General features: G+C 47.6%; 1 protein-coding gene across 2 annotated transcripts in view; it reads right to left on the reverse strand.

The window, feature by feature from the left end:
* Tgfbr2 (transforming growth factor beta receptor 2) overlaps positions 1-24,808 on the reverse strand; it is an 86,249-nt gene extending 61,441 nt beyond the window's left edge. The window contains exons 1-2 of one of the 2 annotated variants that reach the window (XM_055601772.1): positions 24,457-24,808; positions 7,465-7,539 (exon numbers count right to left, since the gene is read on the reverse strand). In XM_055601772.1, the coding sequence (XP_055457747.1) occupies positions 7,465-7,539; positions 24,457-24,550 (169 nt within the window). In that variant the 5' untranslated portion in view covers positions 24,551-24,808. The remainder of the gene's footprint in view (positions 1-7,464; positions 7,540-24,456) is intronic. The other variant, XM_055601771.1, reaches the window with a different exon arrangement.
* Positions 24,809-27,339: the final 2,531 nt, after the last annotated feature.

Genomic DNA, 27,339 nt, shown 5'->3' on the forward strand with positions numbered 1-27,339 from the left:
ATATATATATATATATATATATATATATATATATATATGCAAACACATACACAACCACATATACAAAGAAATCTCAAAGGACCCAGTGGCCTCTGTTTTCAGGGAGGTCAGAAAAGAAAGGTTCTTTGGGGTTAAAGAATCCATCATTGGAAAGCTAGCACTGGGAAGCAGGCAAGAAGGCTACATAAAGTTCCAGCCAGCTTAGACAGCCGAAAGGAAAAGAAAAGAAAGAAGAAAGAAGAAAGAGAACCCACTATCACCAACAACCAAAAGATAGCAAACAAACAAACACCTCAAGAAGAGAGACCAGAGACTTGGGGCAGGGCTGGGAATAGAAGGAAATTTCGGGGACTGGAGAAGGAAGCCCTTCCTGCCTTTGGTGTCATTTGTTGTGAAAGTGCTGCCTCTGGGGGAAAGTGGCTTGTGTGAGGTGTTTTGCTGGCTTGTTGCCCCTGGTGAAGCAAAAGCAGAAAACAACTAAGGACAGGGATGAGTTCTCCCTGCTAAACCCTAAGCCCTGAGTGGCAGCGCCAGGAGGTTCTAACAGTGAAAGAAATGGGCCGAACTAGAGCTGCAACAAGTTGCAACCTGCCAGGGTTGGAGTCAGCCGGCCTGGCCTCCCGAAACACAAATCCCTGGCCCCAAGATAAAAGACTGTTTAAAACAGGAAGGGCTTGCCAAGGTATCAAGTGACTCTTGTTAAGTCCCATTTCAATGACAGAAACATAATGCAGAGCTCGGGGGCTGAGATTAAGTTTCTAGTCAAAGCCCACAGCAGCCCAGAGCAAGAAAATTAATATTTCAGAGAAAACATTAGATTTTTTTCTTAAATGAAGGCTTTTTGGAGGGGTTCAGCCGTGGCCTGCCAAATGTCGCTGGGCTCCCAGGACAGAAGAGAGAGGTGACCAGCTCACAGGGGGAAACCCCAAAGCCCCAGGGAAGCCAGTGCTCTGTAGGACACCTCAGTGAAAAGCAGGCATCCTTCCCCAGCCTGAGACTCATCCTGCCCCAGGCTGCCTTTCTTTTCTTTCCCTTCCTGTGTCTCCAGGAGAGGTTATTTTAAAGTTGATATACTGTGGCTTTCATTATGGCTTTCTTATACAAAGGGGTCACCGTGCTGTATTCTAATCTCTCCCCTCTCCTAGCCTTTCCAACGTTCCCTCTCATCCCGGAACTGTTCCAACCTTTGTCCTTTTCTGTCCAGGATATGTTTGAGCTGTTTGTAATCCCATAATCCCCCGACCCTATATACAGAGACTGAGACACACATTCTACTCCACAAAACAATATTGGGTTTTTAACCTGTGGTGTGTGTGTGTGTGTGTGTGTGTGTGTGTGTGTGTGTGTGTGTGTATGTGTGTGGTGTGGTGTGGTGTGTGGGTGTGTGAGCACACATCCAGTCAGGGGACAACTTTGGATGTCAGCCCTTGCCTTCTACCTTGAGGGAAACCATAAAGCTGCAGGGGATTCCCCTGTCTCTACTGTTTTCCCTCTCGCCAAAGAGGTGCTGAAATCACAGGCCTGTGCTGCTGGCTTTAAGTGAGCTCCAGGGAATCTGAACTCAGGTCCTCATGCCTGTTCAACAAGCTTGACCCCCTGAGCAATCTCTACAGCCCAGCAATACTCGTCTCGCAGCCCTCTACAAAGAAGGTGTGTGTGTGTGTGTGTGTGTGTGTGTGTGTGTGTGTGTGTGTGTTGCCGACCAACAAGCCCCAGTGATGCTCCATTCTCTGCTATCCACAGCACTGGCTTACACACACATGCTGCCACTGCCACCCAGGCTAGAGATTTGAACTCAAGTCTTCATATTCACAAATGACTCTTACTCACCGAATTGCTAAGCCATCTCCCCAGTCCAAGGATACTATTTTTATAGCCCTTCAAAGATGACAACTAAAATCCGGTATGATAAAAGCAGCCCAGGGAAAACTGTTCCTCCAACAAAGCAGGGTAGTTAGAGTATGTTTTTCAATGACATTACTGTCAGCCTTAGATGACCAAACAGAAGCTGCCCACTATTCCAGAACACAGGAAGGGAGAGGAACAAAGAATTTAATCTGTCCCTCTGCGATAAACAGTGCTAAGGAATGACCCAACCATGGCCCCTTAGGATGCAAGGAGAGTGAGGTTTGAGAAGATTCCAATAGCCAATGGCTATGTGCTGTGCTTTTCAAAGGATGTTTAAAGGGCTGGAGAGATGGGGCAGGCAGTGAAGCCCTCTTCATTACAGGTGTGATGCCGGAGTTCCATCCCCACCCACGTAGATGAGAGCAGCGCTGCGCAGCTGTCATCCCAGCCCTGGGGAGGCACAATCAGGTCTCGGGGACCAGCTGGCCAGCCAGCCTAGCCTAATGGAACCTGCAGGCTCTAGGTTCAGGAATAGACTCTACTCCCATTTTCCACTTCCCCCACATCTCCCAGGTAGGGATCAAGAGCAGGAAACAATGGCCCTCAGTTCACTATGTAGCTAAAGATAAGTTTCTGATCCGGGCATCATTACTCTCCAGGAGGCTGTGGTTACAAGGAAGCATGTGCTAGCCCACCCAGTACATGCCATCCTGGGGACAGAAGCCAGGGCTTCACACATATTAGACAAGTGAGCTACACCCCATCCCCAAGAAAACCCCATTCTGTGGGGAAGTCTCCAAAAAAAAAAAAAAAAAAGAATTTCGATTCTTACACAGCTCTGCCCTGATGCCTTGCTCATTTTTGTTAGGATGCCAATGAATGTGAGGTGTTGAAACCACAAAATGGTGTTTTACTGCTCTGGGACACAGCCTAATGCCTTGCCATTCCTAGACACAAGCTTATTTGTACCCTCAGTGGGTTTGGCTCAATCAGTGCTTTTAATCCTGGTTTCCTCATCAGAAGCATCTAGGGTTTTTTGTTTTGTTGTTTTGTTTGTTTGTTTGTTTTGTTTTGTTTTTAGATGGTGATGAAGCCATTAGATGGTGATGAAGCTCAAGCCATTAACACAGAACTCTTACGAGTTTGACGCATGCAGTGAAATTACTCTAAAGCTTTTTAGATGAATTGGATGCACAGCCAAGGTTGGAAATTAAATACAGTTCAGCAGAGGACATAGCCTTGGGGCTGGGGTGAGGGTACTGCTCATTCCTCAAACACAATGGCCTGAGTTTGAGCCTTGGAAACCATGTGAAGATGCTGGGCATGGTGGTATAATCCCAGGGATAAAGAGGAAGAAACTGAGGGTCCCTGGGCTTATGCCTTAGCCAGTCTACTTTCTGTGTGAGCTCCTGGCCAACAAAAGGCCCTGTCTCAAAAAGCAGCTACAGGGCGTTTCTAAGGATGAAACAGGAAGTTGTTCTCCAGCCAACAGTGACACACATGTGCAGGCACACCCACCATCACACATGTGCATATCCAAATACATGTGCTCATGTGCACACGTGCGCATGCACACACACACACACACACACACACACACACACATATGGAAAGTGGTCTAAAGACATGGCTCAGCAGTAAAGAACACTTGCTGCTCTGGCAGAGGACCCAAGTTCTAGTCCCAGCACCCACAGCCATCTGTAACCCCAGTTCCAATGAATCCAACACCTTCTGACCTCCTTGAGCACCAGTAACATACTTGGTACACACACATGCAGGCAGGCACAACACCCACACACATAAAATGAAATATGTGTGGGAAGGAAGGAGAGATTCGGTCTATGCAGAGTGGTGGATTTGACAGACAAAGATACATCAGAGTCTGACGGTGAGAGCTGCCTATCAGCACCCCCTTGTCCTAAGTGTCTGGAACCTAGCACCACCCTGCATTGGCATAAGAGCTCTATAGAGTTGCATGTTGGTGTGGTCAGGCCCAACCCAAAGTGTCTGTCTTCCTGTGTGACTCAACCTCTAATCCTGTGTTGGGGATGAGACAGGTATAGAAAGACATGACTCCAGGGCCTTTCACTTTCTCTGTATACATTCTTCTTCAAAGAGAACTCTGGGCAAATTCTTCAGGAGTTCTGCTGGTTGCTAGATGTGATCTTTTGAAAGGGTGGAACTCTTTAACCAGTCCCCAGATGGCAGGACACAAGGAGATTCATTTGAAAAATGGGACTGGGGGATTTCCTGAAAAAGCTGAACTTTTCTTTTCAGTTTGTTTGGTTTTGCATGAATGTGTCTTGTTTCAATCAAATTCACCTCTCATTCCCCAGCTCCAGATCTTAGGCCCTTCCCCTGTCTCCTTTCCATCTTATGTCCTCTTTCAGATAGATTAGATAGACAGATAGATAGATGAATAGGTAGATAAATGATAAATTGATAGATGGATAAATAGACAGATAGATGAATATGTAGAGGATAAATTGATAGATGAATAGAAAGATGGATGGAATAGATATAATAGACAGAACAGATAGAATAGATGATAGATAGATAGATAGATAGATAGATAGATAGATAGATAGATAGAATCGATAGATAATTGAAATGGATAAATGGGTGCAGGGATGTACAAATACCTTGTTATAAATGCCCAGTTGGTGTTGTCTGAAAGCATGTGGGTGTTGGAATGTGCGCTGTAGCCTGGGCAACCCATCAGGGTAGCACCCCAGAAGAGCACTAACTCTATCACCCCAGCAGCCATCAACTGCCTCTGGCTTCTCAAGGGATGTGCAGCCTTGTGAGCCCCTTCCCTGCCACGGGAAAGACAAACTTCTGAAATGTCTCTCAGGCCCGCCAGATGGCTCAGTGGGTCCAGATGGTTGTCTTCAGGCCTGATGACCTGAGTTCAAGCACCAGGAAGGATCCACATGGTGGACGAAGAGAACAAAACTGACTTCCCAGAGTTTTCCATTTGTCCTCTGACCTCCACATGCATGTGCCAGCCACACACATAAATAAATAAAATCAGTACAAACAATTTTAAAAACTAAGTGGTGTCTTAAGGTCTGGAGATATGGTTCAGCTAGTAGAGGACTTTCCCATTGTGTACAAAGCTTTGAGTTTGATCCCTTGCACCCAGTAAAGGGGGTAGACTGTAATCCCAGCACCCAGGAGGCAGAAGCAGAAGGGACAGTTGTTCAAGGTCATTCTTGTCTACATGGTGAGTTCAAGGCCTGCATGGGCCACTTGGGACTCTGTGTGATAGTTTGAATGAGAACGGCCCCCTAGGCTCTGAATGCTTGGTCCCAGGTGGTAGAACTGTTTGGGAAGGATTAGGAGGTGTGGCCTTGCTGGAGGAGGCATGTCAGGGCAGGGGGTGGGCTTTGAAGTTTTGAAAGCTTGTGCCATTCCCAGTTAGTGTTTCTCTCTCTCTCTCTCTCTCTCTCTCTCTCTCTCTCTCTCTCTGTCTCTCTGTCTCTCTCTCTCTCTCTCCCTCTTCCTGATGGTTGTCTGAGGACACAGGCTCCCAGCTTCTGCTCCAGAAGCATGCCTGCCTGCCTGTTGCCATGTTCCCCACCATGATGGTCATGGACTCTACTGCCACCTTCCCATGATCCAACAGAAAATGGTTCCTCACATCAGAGAAAGCACAAGGCTACAGAGATGTAACACAGTAAGTCACTACATCTGAATTAACTCACTTCCTTAGCCTTTGTTCTAGTTTTTAACCCCTAACCACTACCTCTATTTCAATCTGAAGAAAGGCCATTTCTGAAATGTTCAAAATCAGTATTGTTGTTGTTTGTACGGTGACTTCTTCCTTCATACAAAAATTAGAGTGAAAAAAAAAATGACAGTTTTTAAGGATTATATAAAAAGGATTATCCCAGAAGACTTAAAAATATGCAATCTTTTTTAAAGAAGGAAGTGCATAAAAAGTAATGGTGAGATCCCTAAGAATTTGAGGAAATCTTTGTCAATGCTACATGAACCCATTAATCCAGTCAGTGCTTAACGAAGCTCAACCTTAATGGAAAATCTCCAGCAGGAAGGAAGATCATGAGGCCCTCCAGCTCACCCAAGCCACAGGAAACTCACCCTGCTGACTGGCAGAAAAGGAGAGAATGAAGCCACTGTCACCAGAGCTCACTTAATTCATGTTTTGACCAAAATTAAATAAAATATCATGACTCAACTTCTCCTTTTTTTATAATAACACTCCAGCAAGGCAATGTGTAGAAAATTGGGAGTGCCAATCAGCCTGATAAACTGGCAAGCCGCGTACTGTCTGCTGGCCAAGTTAAAAAAGAGATTTGTTTTATTAATTCTTATTTATTAATTTGTGTGTGTGTAAGCACCCAAGGCTGCCAGAAGAGGCTATGAGGCCCCTGGAGCTAGAATTACTACTGGTTACAAGCCATTGGATGCGGGAGCTGGGAACTGAAGTTATGTCCTCAAGAGCAGCAAACACTCTTAACCATTGATCCATCTCCCCAGTCCCTTGCATCATTCTTTAGTCCATGTCCTTTGGGGATACCACAGCTGTACACTGGCTGTGCTACCCCTCAAACACCATCTTGTTTTCTATCTAAGCAACGTGACTACACAACAGGTGTCTCTCTTGTTCATGTTTCGCCTCTGAAACACCTCTGTTCTTCATCACATCTTTATTCATAGATTCAAGGTAAAGCAGCTATGGGACTATGGGAAGGGCAGACAGAGTTAATAACTGCCTTCTAGGTCTACCTGGTTAAGACCTGCCTTCTTATATAGAGATGCTGTGTTCACTGATGTTCTGGGCACCTGAAGCTATAAAGGGATCAGGGGGAAGGATTCACCAAATGGCAGCAACTAGCAGTGTTACATGTTTCCATTTATCTATTTATTTAGATATTTTGAGGCAGGACTCCTGTACCTCAGGCTGGCTAGCAATTTGAACTTGAACTCCTGACCCTCCTTTCCTCCTCCATGTGCCAAGTGCTGGAATTCTAGGATTGTCCCACCACTGCCCAGTGTGGCACACACAGCCTTTTGTAAATAGAAGTGTGTGTCTCCTGGAAATGAAGCTATAGCCTCACAGGGACAGCTCACATGGTGCCCAGAAGAGAGGCTGCCCCCATGGGAAGGAGGAGCAAAACCCTCAAAGAACTTTGACCTGCAAGAAGAAAGTTTCCAGCATTCTAACTTTCAAAGCAAGAAGAAGGCTTGTAGTCTCAGCTCCACCCGACCCCCACCCTGCCACCCCTACTCATCCATAAGCCAGCTACAAGAATTGAAAAATATGATAGGGGCACAGACAGAGACACTTTAAAATGTCTATGTCTGAGAATGGGTTTGTGCACATCAGTACAGTGCCCACAGAGGCCAGAAGACAGTGTTGGATCCCCTGGGGCTACAGTTGCAGGTGTTACGATCTGCCTCATGTGGGTTCTGGGAACTGGATTCAGGTCTTCTGCAAGAGCAGCATGCACTCTAGCAGCTAAGCCAGTTCTCCAGCCCTGCGACCAGACCATAGATGTTCATCTTAGGCTTACTTATACATCAAGAAGTGAAAGAACATAATAACTACAAGTGACAGAAAGATAAAAAGACAGATTCACAATACGTTACAATGTTTCAGTGGATGGATGGTCCTATTACAGCTTAGGTGGATGGGTGCATCTTTCTGGGCCTCCATTTCCACATCTGTAAAATGGGATGGAGAATTATACCCTCTCAGAGGGCTGTTTCCAGATTTTAAATGGCATGCAAGAGAACCAATTTTTTTCAATTAACAAAGTGTTGTATTCATGTAAAAGATTAGAGATAGACTATCACAGTCAAGTACAGACAATAGGTTGTCTTCAAACTTGCCACACTGTAGCCCCCAAGCCTGATTGCTGTTCTTTGCCATTTCCCTGAGGATGAAGTAATTCAAGCCGGTTCTCTGTCCCATGTTTTGGCATCTGCCTGAAGGAATGGGTAAATGTTCACTTTGGAACTTGTGTGTGTGGTGTTGGGAACTGAAGCAGAGGCCTCCTAGACGCTAAGCAGGTGTTCCTCTCCTGAGCTGTATTCTGAGTCCTCACAACAGCTTTGTTTTTAATATTCATCATTTCATTTTAATGTTCCTTTTAAATATTCATTTCACTTGAATATTCATTTCATGTCTACTCTGGTGGTGAGAGACATTTAATGTGTTCCCGGGTTATAACAGTACAGAGAAGGACACGACACTGAGAAGACCCGGCTTGGTGATCGGCTTGGTGGGATTCTGTCGGGGAGACACGGTTCTGGGTGTGTCTACCAGGGTGCTTCAGAGAGTTTTAACTGAAGAGAGAAGACCCGTCCTCGGTGTAAAAGGCACCATCTCCTGGCTGGGGCCTTGAAGTCAATGAAAAGGAGGAGTCCAGCAAACACCAGCACTCATTTCTCTGCACTTCCTGACTGTGGGTGGCGCCATGCCTTCAACGCCATAAGCGGCAGAAAACCAGGCTGGTGAGCCCAAACAAGCCTTCCTTCCTTAAGTTGCTTTTGTCAGGCACTATTGTCCCAGCAGGGAGAGGTGAGAAGCTCATGGACAGGGCCCTGCTGTGGCCCTGGCTACAGGAACAGGGCGCATCCAACCCTCTGGGAGTGTGGTTCAAGCTCCGCCTTGCACCAATGCATCTGTGCCTTCTGACTCTCCATTTTCTTCTAACTTTAGGACCTGTCCATTCAGGGAGCATGAGACCAAGTAGCCGACACCCTGGAGATAGCACGGTGAAAGATTTACCAGAAGCCACACCATCAATGACACCCGCCTGAGCTTCCCAGGGCTGCCTGAAAGGTACTGCTGCTGATATACCCTACTACAGCGCCTCTGGCCTCGTATCGGAGGCTGCAGCTTGTTTCTCATTTCCCTTCCCAGAACTCGTACAAGATGAACATCTGAAGAAATGTTCAGAGAAGCACGGGGCTGTTTTGATTGGCAGAGCATGACTCACATAGCCATCAGATACCTAGGCAGTTTCTTTTTTTTTTTTTTTTTTTAAGGAGTTTCAGGGGGTGGGAGGTGACTCAGTCAGTGAAGTGTCTGCCATGGAACCAAGAGAAGATGAGTTCAGAGTCACAGGAGCCAACTAAAAAGGCTGGGCATGGTGGGGCTTACTTACAATCCCATCCCTGGGTGGATAGAGACAGGAGGGTCCCTGGGCTTGCTGACCAGCGAGTCTCACCTAACTGATGAGCTCCAGGGTCAGTAGTAGCAGTAGTAGTAATAATAACAATAATAATAACAATAACAATAATATGCAGGGCAATAGAAAGAGACACTCAACATCAACCTCTGGTCTCCACATGCTTTCACACAGAGCCACACAGAGGAACTACATACACCTACATGTGGCACATACATATGTACACCAAGAGTAAAAGAAGGAGAAACAGAAGAGAGAAGCTGTTCTCATACATTGGCAGGGACCAAACCAACGGACTTGGTTCATGCGAGTGAAGGTTGCAGCTGTGATTCACGAAGAGAGCATCTCACTGCTGGGAGACTGCAACCGCATGCCGCCAGCTCAGCAGCCACACGGGTGGCCCCGCTTCTCTACAGTGGGCCACAGAACCAAAAGCAAAACACAAAGCACCAAAACACAAAAAATCAAAAAAGTGGGTGAGAGGCAACACTCTTAGGTTGTAGCAATGCCTAGCAATGCCCTCAACAGTGTAAACTGATTTTATAATGGCCACAGCGTCTTCAACACTAGCATTAAAATCTTGAAAGGTAAGCGTTTGGGGCAGTTTTAGAAGGTAACCAATGGTGGGTGGGCGTGTCTATGGTAATCCTCACACATACCATTGACACACCCACCCACTCCCCTCTCCCACATGTGTACCCTCACACATACCATGAGTATACACACAAATGTACATCCTCGTAGATACCAAAAACAGAACCTAAATTAATTAATAATTAATTAATTAGGGGCCAGGACACGAAGCATGCTATAGTAGAATAGGAGATGACAGAGACCGGGTCTGACCTGTGCATGTTCTCATGAATGGGTCTGTAAGGCACCATCTAGCGTGGGTACCAGGCACACAGAGGCCTCTGACATCAATGGAGAAAGGAAGCCATGTGGTCCCTGAGGATTCAGGGAGAGAAGCCACAGCAGGCTGGGCCCAGGGAGATTCAGCTGACAGAGACACATACAGACTGAGCGGAGAAAGTCAGGGGTGGCCAGCAAGAAGCCCGCAGAGAGTCCTCCAGAGAAAGTCGGTGCTGTGGTTGCCTCAGTGCAGTGAAACTGAAAGCTGCGATGCATTGCACACAATGGTCTCTGCTGCAAATGAGGGCCCCACTAAAGGGTCTAGGCACCCAGGATCACAGATCAGTCCAATGGAGGTGTTGAGATCTGACGCAACAGAGAGCAGCAGGAGACGTAAAAAAACGGTGGAAATTTTTTTTTTAATTTTTTTTTCTTTTTTGTCACGTACAGTTCTGATGGCAAAGGTTAAAAGAAAAAGTGAGAAAAGAGAATGACTAGAAAGGTCAAAAGCTTAGCCTTGAGAACTGCTTATTGTTACAACATCACTTAGGGGGGTTTAGAACTGACAGGAACTGAGAATTCTCGGAGATGGAAACAGCCAGGGTTTAAGAGCTGCCAGTTTTGAGGGACTGAAGCCAGTCAGTGGTGGCATCCTCCCAGCAGTTTAGAGTGAACATCCAGAGAGTTGGGCAAAGTTTGGGGAGTCCTTCCTGAGCTTCGGCAAGTTCAGGTCGTCCAAACAAAAGAGGAAGATTGTTAAAGGATTCCGGCTGGGGTGATGAGAGGCCTCCGTGCGTGCGTGCGTGGAAGTGCTCACCACTGAGCCTCAGGACCTGGGTTTGGGCTCTGGGGCCCGCTCAGTGGAAGTAGAGAACTCACTCTCACCAGTTGTACTCTGACCTCCACCTGCTCTTCAGACATGCCTCCCCCTCCCGCACCGTATACAAGCAAAAATAAATAAATAAATGCCTAAAGAAAATATTTTGTATTTATTATGTAAATTACGTAAGTAAATGAATTACTTAAAAAGTAGCACTCCTGGGAAATTGAGAACTAACTCCCCCGATAACCGTCATTCATTTGTGACTTTGCCGGGCCTGCTCACCCTGGCATTGAGCATGGGTGATGATACCACACATTTTAGGAGCCGGCACAGTACAAAGAGCCCAGTGTGGATTAAAGCCTGCACAGGACAAGGTAGGCTTTGACCAAGTGACATGACTAATGTTGCAATCCATGGAGAGAATCAAATCCTTGGCTTCCAACTGGCTGCCAGGAGAAGGGCATTTGGTGGCTGAAAGGTTCAGGGAGGCTGCAGTGAAGGCCACTGTCTCATCTGACTGGCAGGCAGGCCGTACACAGTCTCCTTGCCACCCTTCGTGTTTTGAGTGCTAGCTCTGTGAAAGATGTTAGCTACGCTGGGGGAAAGTCCCTTGAGAATCTTCCTCTTCCTGAGTGATGGATCTAGCCTGTGGGGAGCCCCTGAACTCACAACGGATAAGTAAAGATCCCTCTTCATAAATGTTTGTGGGGGATCCTGACAAACACACATTCTGATTTTGTAGGCAAAGGGAAGAACTCAGGATTCCCAGGGATGCTAATCTGCATCAGTGAGTATTAGAAAATCTTTAGGTACCAGCAGCAATAAGAGATAGGCACCTACTGTGTTCAGTGTTGAAGCCCTGGGGCTCAAGATTTGCTCTTGACACATGGACTCCTGGGAGGAGGCTACTGAAAGAACAGGACCTAGAGTAAGCAAGGCCATAGAGAGAGGAGATGGGGAAACAGGACAGCAAACAGGCTGGCACCTTGCTCACCAGAGGTCGTGAGAATGGCTATGTGGATGACGGCCACAGGAGTTTGCCTAACAATGGTCATGATAAGAATAAGAGCACCCACCAAGGGCTGAGAGGGTTACACTCAGTCTAGAGCCACGTGACTTGACAGATTCCAGAGTGTCAGTCAAAGGCTGAGGTTTGCAAAGCAGATGCTATCAAATGACTGTTTCCTCCGAGCATTACGGTTCCAGAGAACAAATATGAACATGGCGTATGGTTACTTGAGAGCCCTGCCTACACGTGGAGATGAGAGATGGCTCTGTGGGCAAAGGAGAAAATGTGAAGTCCTGAGTTCTACCTCAGCACCACGTAGAAGGCTGAACGTGGGGGAATGCATTTGGGTTTCTTTTGTTGTTTTTCTTCGTATTTTAAATGTGTCTTCCTTTTATCAAACAGACAGATTTTATTAATTTGTTGGCAATGTATTTTGATCACATGAACTCCTCAAATCTTTTTTTAACTCCTCCTATAACCGGCCCCCCCCATCCCTCAACTTCATGTTCTCTTTTTAACAAATTGTTTTCCATATATTTCTGAGTGTGAGGTCACCCACTGGAGTATGGCTGAACTACCAAGAGCCACACCCTTAAAGAAAATGGACCCCCTCTACCCCCAGAAGCCATTGGGGCATATGCATCTATAATAGGAAGCTGGGAGGTAGATGCCTGGTGCTTACTATCTGACTCGGGTAGTGAGAGACCCTGTCTCAAAAACACGAGGTGGGTGGTATCTGCAGAATGAAGGCCAAAACTTTCCCTACCTTCACATACATGTGACCTGCATGTAGATTTACACACACACATAGATACATACACACGCCCCAAAACATTCCTACCCTGTGCCTAACAAGAGTCTGCAAACTAAACAGAAATGCAATTACAGCTCTCAGCAGCTCCTCCCCTGCCTAAAACAGAAGTCTAGAAGCTGCCAGGCCATGGCAATGTCTGTCTTCTCTAAGAGTATTTTCAGGAGAATGATGGTGCAATCTCTGAAAGGCAACAGAGCACTAATTATACACACACTCCTGTCCTTTCCATCCCCCAGGCTCAAAGACACTCCTTGGGTCTTCTTCAACATACAGCAAAGTCCTTTGCGATTTTTCTACCTTGGGAAAAATCTTGGACATTTTACGCATTCAAGGGAGGATTAGAACCAAACACTATAATTGAGCGAAGAGAAATGGCATTATCACCAAACCAAGTGAGTCTGTCCTAGCAAGGCATGAGTTCTGGCTGAAGGCAACCCACGTTTCCACACTCTATCACTCACACGCCTGAAGCACGGAGTTTTCAAAATAACTATGGTAATATATTTAAAAGTTTTCTTTAGTAATAGTAAGTTAAAAAACAAAACAAAACAAAACAAAACCAGGGAAATGGAGAGTCAACTTATGAGGATTTGGGTCACTTTCTATTTGTATTAGTTCAGGATTTAATAAATGTTTTCTAAGTCACCTTTGGTAATTTTCTCTATTAACATAAAGAAATTACATGTTTCAGAGGGCTGGGGAGGCAGCTCTGTGGGGAAGGTACACAGCAGGAGGACCTGAGCTTGGATCTCCAGAAATAGCATAAAAAAGCCAGACACGGGGAATGGAGAGCAGGCTCATTAATTAAGAGTCTCTTGGAGATGCCCGAGTTTGATTCAGAGCACCATTGCTGGGCGGATCACAGTGACATATAGCATCAGCTCCACGGGGCACCTGTACTCACACGCACGCATACACACGTACCTGCACGAGTACACAGAACTGAAAACAATAAAAGTAAACCCTTTTTTAAAAAGCCAGGTGTAGTGAAGACTTGTGACCTCAGTGCCGAGAGGCAGAGACAGGGTCCCTAGACCAGCCACCCTAAGCCCCGAGGGCAATCCCCAGGTCCCTGAGAGAGCCTGTCTCCAAAACCTGCTGGGACTCCAGAGATGGCTCAGCAGGTAAAAAGTGCTGATCTAGTGAGCATGAGGGCCTGCCTGCGTTCCATGCAGCTCTGCAGTGCAGCAGCAAATGCAAGAGAGACCCCAGCATGAAGCAACAAAGAACTGACCCCTAAGCTGTTCTCCCACCTCCACAAAGGCACTGTGGGACAAATGAACCTGCTCCCTGTTTCCTGATGTTTGTGCATGAATGTTCAAAAACACACATATATGCAAACACAAACATACATGCATGCACTTATATAAACAACTACAGACACACATGTGCATTCTCGCACACACACACACACACACACACACACACACACACACACACACACGGGAAAAGAAAAGAAAAGATAGCAGAAAAATCTCTTCCAGACAAATTCCCATCACAAATGATTAAAAACAGCCCCATTGAAGCCAATGCGCAAGCAGGTCCCAGGACACCTTCCTGTGCCTCAGTCACCTCCCTCTGTCTGTCCCTCTGATCTCAAAATAAGGGTCAGTTCTGGGTTGCCTTTCATTTGAGATTGAGACCTTGTGGTCATCACACATGTCCATCGTTGCTTCTCCTTGGCACAGGACTGGGAAGTGAGGCGAGTGATGAAAGGTTTTAGCTGAACCTGAGGTGGGGACGGGGGAGTGAGGGAAGGCTTTTGTTTGGCAATGCAGACTTCAGTCTCCCTTAGACTTCAGCCCAGGGAGGGAGGAGGAGCCATTCTTAAACATGTCTCCTAAGCAGAGAGCGAACCCTAGCATTAGCCTAGCTTCAGATCTTGAGGAAGGTGATGTTTATAACATTTTTAGAGGCACTCTGTTAAGAAACTAACACACGATTAAGAATAGCAGTTTTGCTGTGAGACTGGATACTTCCTTAGAATCATTTGCATGGTATCGTACAAATCACAAATGCCACAAATAGAAACCTTTATTAAAAAAAATACTTTTGCCCACTAGTGTCTTGACAAACTTCTCTGAATATTTTCTTGTATTTTGTACATGCTTTTTAATCATCTTTCCCAATGATCTTATAATATAATATAAGAAAAAAAAATCTCCCATCCTCCCTCTAATAACACCCAAATCAGAATAATTTATCATTTATTATATTTTCCAAATTTTACTTTTATTTTTATTTACATGTATGCATGTGTGTCTGTATGGACATGTGCTTATAAGCGCACATTTCTTTGTAACTGAAATTGCAGTTGACTGTTAGCTGTCCCAAGCGTGTACTGGGAGCTGAGCTCAGGTCCTCTGGAAGAGCTGTCTTGGAGCCATGTCTTCAACACCCATTTATTTGTTCCTGAATAATTTATAACACTATCTTTTCATGTCATAGTTCATTATAGGTGATGCCATATAAATACTTTTGTTTTCCTCCAGACCTGGGAAAACTTCCAGCAGGAAAGCAAAGCTTTTGCAAGTCTTCTTAAATACCGTTTCCACTGATTGCACTTTATAGCCGTAGTCCCAGAATCGGAACTGCGTGAGCTGCTGCGCTCCTACCAGGGAAGTCCAGAGGTTAAAGTCTGCACGCTTCATGGACAATCCTCCTGCATCTACCACATGCGCCCTCTACTGTGGGCAACAGCCTTGAACTTACTCAGGCCTTTCCAACATGGCACCTCTCTCACTAAAGTCCCCTAAGGTCCCTGGGGTGTGAGTCCTCCGAGACAGAGCTGGAAACCCATCATTTGCAGCATACTGCGCATTTTCACCTGAGGCCACCATCAGCCCCGATGTCCATGGTACACGGATCAGGCCTCACTTTAGTTCACCAGGGAAATCAAACAGGACACATAATATTTGAAATGCTAATGCAGCAGAATCATGTTGGATCTACCACTGTTTCTCTTCACTCCCAGAGTCGCCTTGCAGGCGGAGAGCCGCTTACAGTCACTGAGCCAATCAAGATTCAGCATGCCTTAAGAACTACGGGTTTAGGTCTCCAAACCAAGTCCTCTAAAAGACTTAACATATGTGCTGGCTAGCTTTTATGTCAACCAGACATAAACTAGAGTCCTATGGAAAGAGCTGGCACAGAATGATCCTAGCCACTGAAAGCTCCTGTCATGGTTAGTGACTTTGTCCACAACGACCTAAATCCCTCTACTACCAGGTATACAGAACAGCGACATCTCTGTGCTCCACACAGAGCCTGGGGGAGAGGGCAGTCATCTGCAGTTATCAATGTGTGGACCCCACTCCAAGAAAATCCATCTTTTTAGACAGTTTAGATCTTTCCCAGATGAAGAGTCACTGTGGCTTATGCTGAAAATATGCACCACGCTTTACTTTCCTCCAGCCATTTCTGTATGTTGGGCCAAACCTGCACTTCTCCAAAAGCATGCTTTTACCAACCCTGCGCCTTGGAGCAGCGGAAAGGGTTTTACTCCTCTGAACTGTCCAAAGAGCCCCATTTTGAAGGAATGCTTGAGAAGCCAGGGATTGCTCAAATGAAATATTTGTAGCAGCAGAAAGATGTGTTCGCCCTGCGTGAATGATCATGCAGAGGAAATGAAACCAAGGCACTGGAAACTCTGGAAGCTGCTGCAGCTGAGCAAGCCCCACAGACGGAGCTCTGGTTCCCACAACAAAACTGCCACTGTGCCAGTCTGAGCTTTCCTCACCCTGGAAAATGCTAGGGTCCTAGCTTTCTTTAATGGGCATGTTCTCTGCTCCAGGGAAAACAGGATGCAGTCAGCAGATGTAATTTTTGCCCAATTCTCCTGCAGAGGAATGTGGCTCAGGCCTAGCCCACCCAGACATGGGGAGGCCCAGGATTACAATGCCGTGGACCACAGCAGGTACAGCCACGGGTCGAGCCAATACACGGCTGAACCAAATGAGTCATATCCCTTGTGTCTTGACTGACAAGCACACTCCCTGGTGTTTGGAAGGCCTGGTTGAACTTCACAAGTCCTTTCTTGCTCAAAGACCTTTCCCCAGAAATGGGGTCCTGGTTGACACCTTGTCTTCCTCTCTGTGGCCTGTTCCATCATGAGGAGATGAGATGGTTCAATAGTTAGAGTACAGGCTGCTCCTACAAAGGACCCAAGTATGGTTTCCAGCACCCATATCAGGCAGCTCACAACCACATGTAACTCCAGCTTCGGGGCAACCCACACCCTCTTCTGCCCTCCGCAGGAACCCACCCACACTGCAGATGTGCACACGTACACATAAATAAAAATAGTTTTTAAAACCAAGACACCGAAATGGAGAATTACATCTTCTAATGAGTTCCCTCTCCTCTTTTCTTATTTTCTCCCTCCCCACCTCTCCCTTCCCTTCTCTCATTCCAATTACCCCCTTAAAGCAATGATCCTCAACATTCCTCATGCTACAACCCTATAATATATGATATGCAGGACATCTGATATTTGATCCCAAAAAGGTCACGACCCACATGTTGAGAACCATTAAAGTATAAGTATAAGGTGTCCAACCAGAGGCTGGTTAAGGCCTTTACAAAATGGCCCAAGCATCCTTTCAGATTGCAAATGTGGGTTTAGGACAGAAAAGTTTGGCAATCCAGATACCCAAAACATAGTCATAAACGGAGCAGAGCAGGGATCAGAAAGCTGAAGAGTGTCCCTACCTCATGGGCATGCCTGAGTAGGACGCCCTTGCAAGCCCTGAACACGGGCTCCTTTTGCTCGTATACCAGGCTCATATTTTGGCTGCAATTCTGAAAGTATTTGAAAGAAAATATTTCATCAGATAAAGAGGGAGAGACTGCATGCCTGACCTTTTCCAGATAGCATCTCACCAATCACAAGTCCCTGCCTTGCAGCTAATTCCTTCTGATGGCTCACAGCTCCCGCCCTAGGAACAGCATACCCGCATGCCAGGTCCCCCTTAGGAACCTAGGCAGGAGGCCAGAGACTGACTGAGTCAACTGCAGCCCAGGGCACAGCTGCTCCGTGGTGGCTGTTTAGATGCTCAGTTGGTAGAGCACTGGCTCAGATTGCACACAGTCCTGGGTTCTATCCCAAGATCACATAAAGGAGGATGAGAAGTATGCGTGACTGAAATCTTGGAAAGTTGAGGCAGGATGGTCAGAAGTTCGAGGTCAGCCTTAGCTCCCTAGTGAGTTTGAGGACAGCCTGGGCTTTAAGAGACCCTGATTCAGAAGGAGGAGGAGTGGAAGGAGAAAGACCTAGGCCAGAACAAGTCACAATCCATCAGTCTACAACGTGAAAAAGAATCTTCCCCAACTACAGGTTTTCAAATTAACTGGACCTCAAAAGTAAAGCTTTTCATCTTCATTAGGTCAGGGCAAACCTGTTCTGCTTTCCATCACCATCAGCAGTCCGAGCCCTGGGGTCAATGTGATGGTCCTATATGCTTGGAATTTGAAGCTTACAATACACTTTATTGAACACGAGGGGGCTACATTGCTATCAGTATTAAACCCCAGGTCACCCTGGTTCCCACTACCATGTCACTGCCAGGCCAGGAACTATAAGTGACCCATGTGGAAGACACTGTTCCTGTCTTGATTTCCTGTGGTACAAAAAACATCAAGGCATTCAGCACACATTTCCATGATAAGTGTCCTTCTAGCAAATGAATACACATAAGGAGAAATACAAAATGAAATAAAAACAAAAGCAAATGAACCACTCAGGAGTGACACACTGAGGGCATTTGAGGTAGGAAGGTTCTGCCACTCTCAGACATGACATCTCTTTGGCCCTTCCAGCTTCTCTATCAAGACCCACTCACACACACACACACACACACACACACATACACACACACACACACACACACACACTGAACACCAACCAGTAGCCTCCATTTATTTATAAAATAGAGAATCATAGGAAGTATCTTTTAGGTTTCTTCCTATGATGAAATTAAATAAGTAATGTCACCAATCTTCCTAACGGCTCCTCACGATAAGCCTCAGTGTCTGTGTACCTTCCTAAACTCCTCAGCAAACCCCACACAGCAATCACTCACTCTCTTGCCCTGTCAGAGGCCACAAGCTCCTGTGGGAAGGGGGAAGAATGAAGCAAGCTGGGATACCTCGCTGATACTGCTCCTCCCTCGGCTGGTTCTGGAAACCACAACTTCAACTATCCATAGGAGCTGGACCATGGAACCTAGCTGGGTGTTAGTGTTAAACTTTTCTGCAGCACTTGGCTGAATAAGCAGAGCTGGGGGCAGGAAGTACAGTTCCGTGCAGCCTAGGTTGAAATGCCTTGGTGGTTTGCAACTGACCTAAATAATCCCCAGGATGCTCTGTGATAGACAGCCAGTGCTGTCTCTCAGAGAGGGACATACTTCCCTTAGATACACTGCTCAGAAACCAAAACACAAAACCTGGGTGGAAAAGGAAACGTAAACATTCAATTCAATATGGGCTCATGCCTGTAATACCAGTACTTGAGATGCTGATTAAGGCAGGAAGATTGCTACAAGTGTGAGGCCAGTCTAGCCTAAATAAATTCCAGGCCAATCTAGGCCACAGTGTGAAACCTGGTCTCAAAAGAGCAAAGAAACAACATCAAAACGCCTGGAAAAAAAAAAAAAAAAAAAACTGCATTTAAATTCAGCATTATATTTTGTGATTATTGTCTTCTTTCTACAATCTTTGAGAAAACAAAAGGGAGGAGAGAGAGAGAGAGTGAGAGAGAAAGTCTGGCATTCACAAGATAATTTTATAGGTGAAAACTTTTTAAAGTGTTACATTTTGAAGGCTCTTTAGCAGTTTAACAATATGTCAGAAGTCAAAAAAAAAACATCTTTTTCTATCTTTGCTCAGAATATAGGAACCAATTACTTAGCATAGAAATAGCCAAAGCTGGGCCCTGAGGCACAGGCCTGAAGGCGTGGCTATTAAGGACTGAGGCCAAAGCAAAGCAGGCTGAAGGGCTGCTTCATCCCATGGGATTTAGGGCAGACCTGGGCAATTTAGTGAGACCCTGCTACAAAATACAGAGTAAAGTGAGGGGGGTGGGGTACAAAGCCCTTGGATTCAGTCACAGATGCTGCAAAGCCAAATCAGCAGCCACACTAATTCTGATACTCCAAACACATGACCAAATGCCCTACCCAGCAGGACCTGCCTGGGTATTAAAAGCTGTGCCCGGCCACATTCTCCCCAGGGAGGCTCAACTTAGCCCTTCCTGAGAGTGTCTGTCAGCCTGGGACAGCCCTGGAGGAGGGTCTCTCAGGGACAGGCCCCGCTGCCTTTGAGGGGCTGTAAGGCTCAGTGGACTAGGGAATCACACAACAGCTGGCTGCTGTTAGGAGCTGAGAGGGGAAAGAAGAGCGGCACTTGGCTCACCTGGCACACCCAAAGCCTCACAGGTTTCCTTAGGAGGCCCAAGGTAGGTCTTCAAAGATGAGACAAACTAGTCAGATGGAGTTCCAGAGAGAGGTGGCTGAGAGTACAGCTACCTCAAGTGAGGTCTGGGCGAGGGGGGGGGGGGGGCTCTAGAGGTATTCTACGTCCCTATTGCTACGACCCTTTGCTACAGTTCCTCATGTTGTGGTGACCCCCAAATGTGAAATTATCTCATGGCTGCCTTATAACTGTAAGTTTTTCACTATTAGGAATCAAAACATCCGCTATGCAGGACATCTGATACGCATCCCCCAAGGCGAAACATGACCCACAGGTTGAGAACCACTGCTCTAAGCCTTGGTAGGATGCAAAGTTAGAAAGAACAGGGTAGGCGAGATCTTTGTCAGGTGTGACTGAAGAGTTAATAATGGCCACAGTCATCGGTGGGGCATGAACATGGACGAAGCACTGGAGAGTGTTACTTTATTCCATCCGACCTGATGGTATCCCAGTTTTACACAGCAAATGCCCATGACTCAGGCCACACAGCCAGTAAAGGAGAGGCATTATTGGAACCCAAGACAAGCTGATCTTCAGTGCCCCTCACTCTACCTCCAGCTCATTCAACAGAAAGGGAGGCTGGACACGTGGGCCCAGCTTGCATTAGAGGACTGAGTGAGGACTGCAGGCCTTCCAGGCCTGGCTTGTAACCGGGGAGAGACAGCAGAGTAAGAACATAGCAATGAAGGACTCCTGCAGAGGCACCAAGAAGGAAATTCCCAGCATGCACACTGTCCTGGTGCATTCAGCAAGAAGTGAGGGATGGGGAGGGGGGCATGGATGGAAACAGGACATAACAATGCTTCAAGCTCCTGATGTGTCCTGCACTCTGTCTATGACACAAGGCAGCCACAGAGCTCAAAGAAACAAAATGAGTAAGAGCGGGTCTGTCTTATTCACTTGGGGTAGTGTTTTCTGAGCCTAAACATCCCATAGAAGGAGATCATCAATAAATATTGTTGAGAAGGAAGATTGGCAGTTGTGAAGATAGCATTAATAAGGTCCCATTATTGACTAGGAAAATAGAATTGGTCACAGGGGCAGAGGACCTGAGTTCGGTTCCCAGCATCTACACTAGGCGGCTTACCACCATCTGTAACTTCCAGCTCCAGGGGATCCAACACCTTCTGGCCTCCATGAGTACCTGCGTTCACTGCCCTCTCCTGCACACACCCACAGCTGCCACACATACACGATGAAATAAACAAAACCATATTAGTTATTCATAAATGTAAAGAATACTGTAAAGGAAGCAGGTTGATGGCAGAAAAAGAATGAAACTGGCCTGGACACCGCAGAGCAGGGACAGTGAGTGGACATTTCATAAGTCCTCAATGTGGGGCGCTAAATCGAAACAGGCGACTGATTAAAGCCCTGGTTAGTGCTGCCTGCATATTCTGCTTGGTAAAAATTAGATGTCATTAAAGGGAGTGCCTGGAGGTGAAAATGTGCCCTACGAAGGATGGGCAGAAAGTAGGCCCAAAGGATTAAACTCCAGGACTAAAGATATCTGGTCCTGGACCTAGACAGGTGTGAGGACCAGAAAGAACCTGTAGGAACCGGTGATCCCGGGACACTAGAACCAAGGTTTAGTCCTCTATGAGGACCTTTTTGTAGACGTTTAAAAGGAAAAAACATTTTTTGAGGTCTTTCATGTCCAGGGTACATTTTCCCCTAGAAGTTATTTCTGATATTTGAGCACTTAGAAGAGTGAATATACCATATCAAAAAAGCATTTTAATATTTTGAGGCCCACGGGAGGACTCAGCAGGGGTGTTTGCATCTAAGCTCCAAGATCTGGGTTCTCTGTCTCACATGATACAGGGAAAGAGCCAACTACCAGAGGGTTCTGATTCCTTCCACACAGGAGCAGTCACTCACACTTACACACCCACACTCACACCCATACCCACACACTCACACACACAAATTTTTAATTAAAATTTGTCTAAGTATACTTCCTGGCAGCTGGGGAGATAGCTTAGCTCCTGTAGATGTGTTGGTCATCTGCAGTGCCAGCACCCAGGAGGCAGAGACTGGGGGTTTCCGGGGCACACTGGCTCAAGGGACAAGCCAGCACAGTGCACTCTGGGTTCAGCTAGAGGCCCTGCACTATCAAAGAAGCTGGTAAATGAAGTAAAGCCACTGCACTACATATATATGTACACACACACACACACACACACACCCAAGTATACATTAGTGCAAATTTCCCTTGTGCTAAAATTACTTGCTCACCTGTCAGGCTAGTAAACATAGATTTTATATTTATTTATTTATTTATTTATTTATTTATTTATTTATTTATTTATCTATCTATCTATCTGTCTATCTATCTATCTATCTATTTATTTATTTATATTTTAGGACTAACTAGGACTTTGCGAACAATCTAGTTCCTTCACCTCTTATCTCGAATTAAGGTATCTTGGAAACTCTTCTCACAATTTACCACTTGTGTCAGAGAAGTCCTGATGCCTTTCCCTTCTGTGGAAAAGGAGAAGGCAAGTGGAATTCCATTCGTCCTTTCCCTGGGAGCTGTCTCCCAACTTTAAACCATCTTTAAAAACTCTGGCCACATGGGTACAACTCAAAATGAATTGTCCACATACTCTGGAACGGCCATTCCATAAAATGCGAAAATTCTCCGTTTTATAAAACTATTTAAAGCCCAAATTAAAAGGGCCCACCAGGCCCACCAGCTAATTGTTTAAAACTGTGTGTGTAAGTGACTCATGAGCTACAGAGCCTGGAATTTGAAAATCACAAATCTTGATCTTGGAAACAAAAATTAAATTGGGGCCTCCGGAGTTTTGTTTCTTCCCGATCTAAAGCAAATGTTAAGAGCTTCTGATGCTCATCTGCAAAATACAACAGTTTTTCTTTTAATTTCTTTTTTAAAAAATGTGTGTGTATGTGTGTGTGTGTGTGTGTGTGTGTGTGTGTGTGTGTGTGTGTGCGCGCGCGCAAGGGAGGGTCTATGTGCATGTGTGGGTGGGGGCCAGAGGAGGACATAAGACATCCTCTGTCACTCTCCATGGATTTCCTCACTCAAGGTCTATTACCGAACCTAGAGATAGCCCAGCACCCCTCAATTTCCAAAGGGTCTCCAGTCTTCTCTCACTTCCACCAGGTTGGCAAGGGACCTGCCCAACTTTGTTTGCATATGGGATGCTGGCGATTTGAACTCAGGTCCTCAAGCATGCACAGCACTAAGTCAAATCTCCAGTCACCCAAGCTGCTTTTTGCGAGGCTGGGGTAACATCAGAGACAGTTTTGCTCTCTGGCGCTGCCGCTTACTGGAGACCAGCGATACGAAGGCACAGTTCATGAAACTACAAAACTAAAACCCTATCAGGACTTTCGCTGCTTCGTTTTGTGTGTCTCTGCCCTTCTGAAAGGCTCCACCGCTGTTTTCACCGTGATCCATAATCCTGAAAGGACCCCACCTACTCTTCCATCTGCAAAGGGCTCCCTCGACCCCCGACCCCAGCCCTTATCCCCCACCCCGCACACACACAGGGCCATGCCATCCTCTGCATTTCACCCCAAATCCGCCCAGGCCATCAGTTAGCAGGGAAGGTCATGGAAAGCCAATGATGCAAAGAGTGTAAATTGACACAAACTGAACCACTGAGTTGTACAGAAGGGGAAACTGAGGCCCAGATAGTGGCCCTGGCCACAGATAGCTGCAACAGTTCTAACTTGGGTGTTAAAATGTCAGAGATTCCGCACTCCCCAGGCAAGTCCTTAGGAAGGAGCCCTGATTCCTGCCTTTCTGCCTTAACCATCACCCCTGAGATGGGACCTGGTGGGTACCCTGGTTTGGGCGCTCCCACTGAACGGCAAGGGCTGAGATCTTTAACTCCAGGCAGCACCCCTGGAGTCGAGAACTTAAGTAGACACGCATAATTTTTTTTTTTTTTTTCAGTCAACAAGCTAACCACCCTCACGGGGTCCCCATCCCCGCTGACCGAGAAAGAGTAGGGACAGATGAAGGGCTGCCCTTTGAAATCAGTTCTTTTTTTCTACTTGTATCCAGTGAGTCGCGGCCCAGAATCTCTGCCGAGGTAGTGGAGCTGAGGGCTGAGAGTGGTTGAGTCGGGGTGTCTAGAGCAGTGCGCGGCCCAGGTGTGCAGCAGCTGGGCGGCCAGTGCCCTGCCGCGACTCCTCCAAGCTCCAACTTCTCAAACTTCCCTTTCCGGGGGTGCAGGCCCCTCGCGACCGCGCTCGCCTTTCGTGCGCGCACAAAGGGGTCGGACGTCCCCAAGTCCCCTTCAAGTGCACTGTTCTGCTCTTTCGCGAGAGATCTTCCCCGGATCCCCGCGGGCCCGGGACGATTCGGGCCGCTACAAACTTCCCGTTTCCGCCCTCGCGCCGGGTCCCGCGGCCGACTGTCACTTGCTGCCCTAGGAGCTGGAGGAGGAGCGGGGAGCCCTAGCGAAGCCCCAGCGTCGCGCCGGGGCCACTCACTCACCCGACTTGGGAACGTGCGGCGGGATCGTGCTGGCAATGCGCGTCCACAGGACGATGTGCAGCGGCCACAGGCCCCGGAGCAGCCCCCGACCCATGGTGGCTCCCGTCGCTCGTCATAGACCGGCCCCTGGGGCGCCGCGAACCGAGCCTCGGGGACCGCGGGCTGTGCCTGGACTCGTCGCCCTCTCAGGATGCCTGCGCCGCCCGGAGCGCGCCGGGCAGAGGTGCCGGCCAGATGTGGCCGGCGATCCGGGGAGCTTGGAGGCCCGGAGGAGGCCCCCGGCGGCCGAGGAGAGCTGCTCAGGAGGCTGGGGCTCCGTCCCCCGGGCGAGCGTGTGCGCGCGCGGGGGGTGTCGTCGGTCGGTGCGCGCGAGTGACTCACTCATCAACTTTACCCGGGCGCGGGGAGGGAAACAGGAAACTCCTCGCCAACAGCTGGGCAGGACCTCTCGCCGCCGAGAGCCTTCCAGCTCCAGCCCTCTCCGGCTTCCAGCCCTGCTTTCCTCCGGCCTCCAATCAAGGCCGCTGGATCGGCCCTTTCCAGGACTCTGCAAACTTTCGGCTGCCTCCTCACGGCGCTCCCACGCACGCCTCCTCCCCCCCCCCCCCCCCCCCCCCCCCCCCCCCCCCCCGTCCCACCCCAGCCGTGACCCACCTGGAAACTCCTTACACCCCTTTCCTTGACCCCCCCCCAAGCCCCCCCCCCCCCCCAAACACACACACACACACACATCTTCTAGGCATTGCTCCCAGGGGCTTCATAATTCCGTCGAGAGTCCAGAAATGTAGATGCAGAGTCCCGAACACATTGTTTTCCCTAGTAAAATAACGGTAAGCACTGCTTCACCAGAGCTCGCTTTCAGTTTTATGTGCATGCATGCGTGATCACGTTGTAAGGGACTGGTTTTTTTTATTGCGGGGCAAAAACTCAGGGGTTTGTCTCAGACTTTAAAGTGCGTGTTAATTGCACTGGGTTGTGAATTTAGCTAACCTGCAAGTTCTGGTTCAGAAGGTCTGAGCTGGGAGCGTCTGCGTTTACTAATGAGCACCTGGGTAGAGCCTCCCATTGGAAGGACCATTTCCTGGGCGTGGCCTGCTGTATGAAGCCAAATAGTCACCCAAGTGATAGCGGTGGGGCTGGTATTTTCAGGGTGTTGCCTGTAAGGAACCCCGTAGGAGTAAAAGTGACTTTTGTGGGGGGGGGGCGGGGGGGTCTGCTTCCTGCTTTCCAACTATGGCTCTTGGTGAGGAGAGAAAATATTTGGCTGAAGGTAGAAAGGCTAGCACTAGGAAAACAATACACCCATCAAATTTCTCTTCTCCCTGGGATGACCACGTTTTCCAGAGACTATATCTGAGCACATGTGTGTGTACGTCCGTGGAGCACGTGGAGGCCAGAGGCCCACATCCGGTGTCTGCCTCAACCACTCCACCTGGTCTGTTTTTAAGGGCTTTTTTTTTTTTTTTTTTTTATGTGTGAGCATTTTGCCTTCGTGTCTGTCTGTGCACCATGAGTGTGCGCGTTGCAGAAGAGGTTGTAAGAGGACATTAGATCTCGCAGAAGCAGAGTCACAGGAGGCTGCAAGCCACCAAGTCCGGGAGGTAACCGTGCGAATGCCTGGGACTGAATCCGGGTCTCTATGGGATCAGCAAGTGCTCTTAATTGCTGGGCCACCTCTCCAGCCCCTTGCTTTATCTGAGTCTCCCTCTGGAGATGGAAGATTGGCTAGACTGCCGGCCAGCAAGCCCAGACATTTCCCTGTCTCCGCTTAGCCAGCACTGGGGAGCTTCAGCCACATCTGTGCCAGCCTTTTGTTGTTTTGTTTTGTTTTTGGTGTGTGTGTGTGTGTGTGTGTGTTATATATATGTGTGTGTGTGTGTGTGTGTGTGTGTGTGTGTGTGTGTGTGTATGCACATACATGGAAGCCAGAGGGTATCAGGTGTCCTGCTCTATCCCCCTCTGCCTTATTTCTTTGAGACAAGGTCTCTTCACTGAGCCTAAAGCTAGGCTGGTGGCCAGCAAGCCCCAGTGATCCTCCTGTCTCCACCCACAACCCTGGCGTTATGGGCACATGCACGGCAATGCCCGGCTTGTTGTATGGGTGCTGGGACTGACCTCAGGGCCTCATGATTCTGCAGCAAGCACTTTACACACCGCCCCCGCACTGTGCCCTCTCCTACTCTAGCACCCAGCTTTCTATGTAGGTGCTAGAGGTGGGTCTCAGCTGGTGTGGCCAACACTTCATGGACTGACTGAACCATCTCGTCAGTCCCTCTTCTGCAGTTTACTAATGGAACTTCCATTCCCTGTCAGGAATCTGACTAGATAATGAAGTATATGATCAACCTATTTCCAGCCCTCAAAGATAGGTACCTCTCAACAGCCACTGTCTCAGGCTATGGTTGCTGAGATAAAATGTCATGACCAAAGGCAACTTGGTGAGGAAAGATTTCATTTCATTTTATAGTTTGTAGTCTATCATCCAAGGAAGTCAGGGCAGGAACTCAAGCAGGGCAGGAACCTGGAGGCAGGAGCTGAAGCAGAAGCCCCGGAGAAGTGTCACTTACTGGCTTGTTCCCTCTGGCTTACTCAGCGTGCTTTCTTATGTAACCCAGGATCATCTGCCCAGAGGTGACACCACTCCCAGTGGGGGGCCCTCCCACATCAGCCACTACTTGACCTACACACGGATCTGATGGAGGCATTTTTTCAGTTGTGGTTCCCTCTTCTCAGATAACTCTAGTTTGTGTCAAGCTGACAACAAACAAACAACCCAGACAACAGGTTTAAAAGACACTGCTCATACAGTGAATTGTGCCCGAGACAGGTCCTCTGCTAGGTCCACCAGGAACAAGGGCAAAGGGTCCTTCCTCACACCCAGAG

This window comes from Psammomys obesus, unplaced genomic scaffold (assembly GCF_907164565.1).
Source record: "Psammomys obesus unplaced genomic scaffold, mPsaObe1.curated_primary_1811, whole genome shotgun sequence".
NCBI classification, from domain to species: domain Eukaryota; kingdom Metazoa; phylum Chordata; class Mammalia; order Rodentia; family Muridae; genus Psammomys; species Psammomys obesus.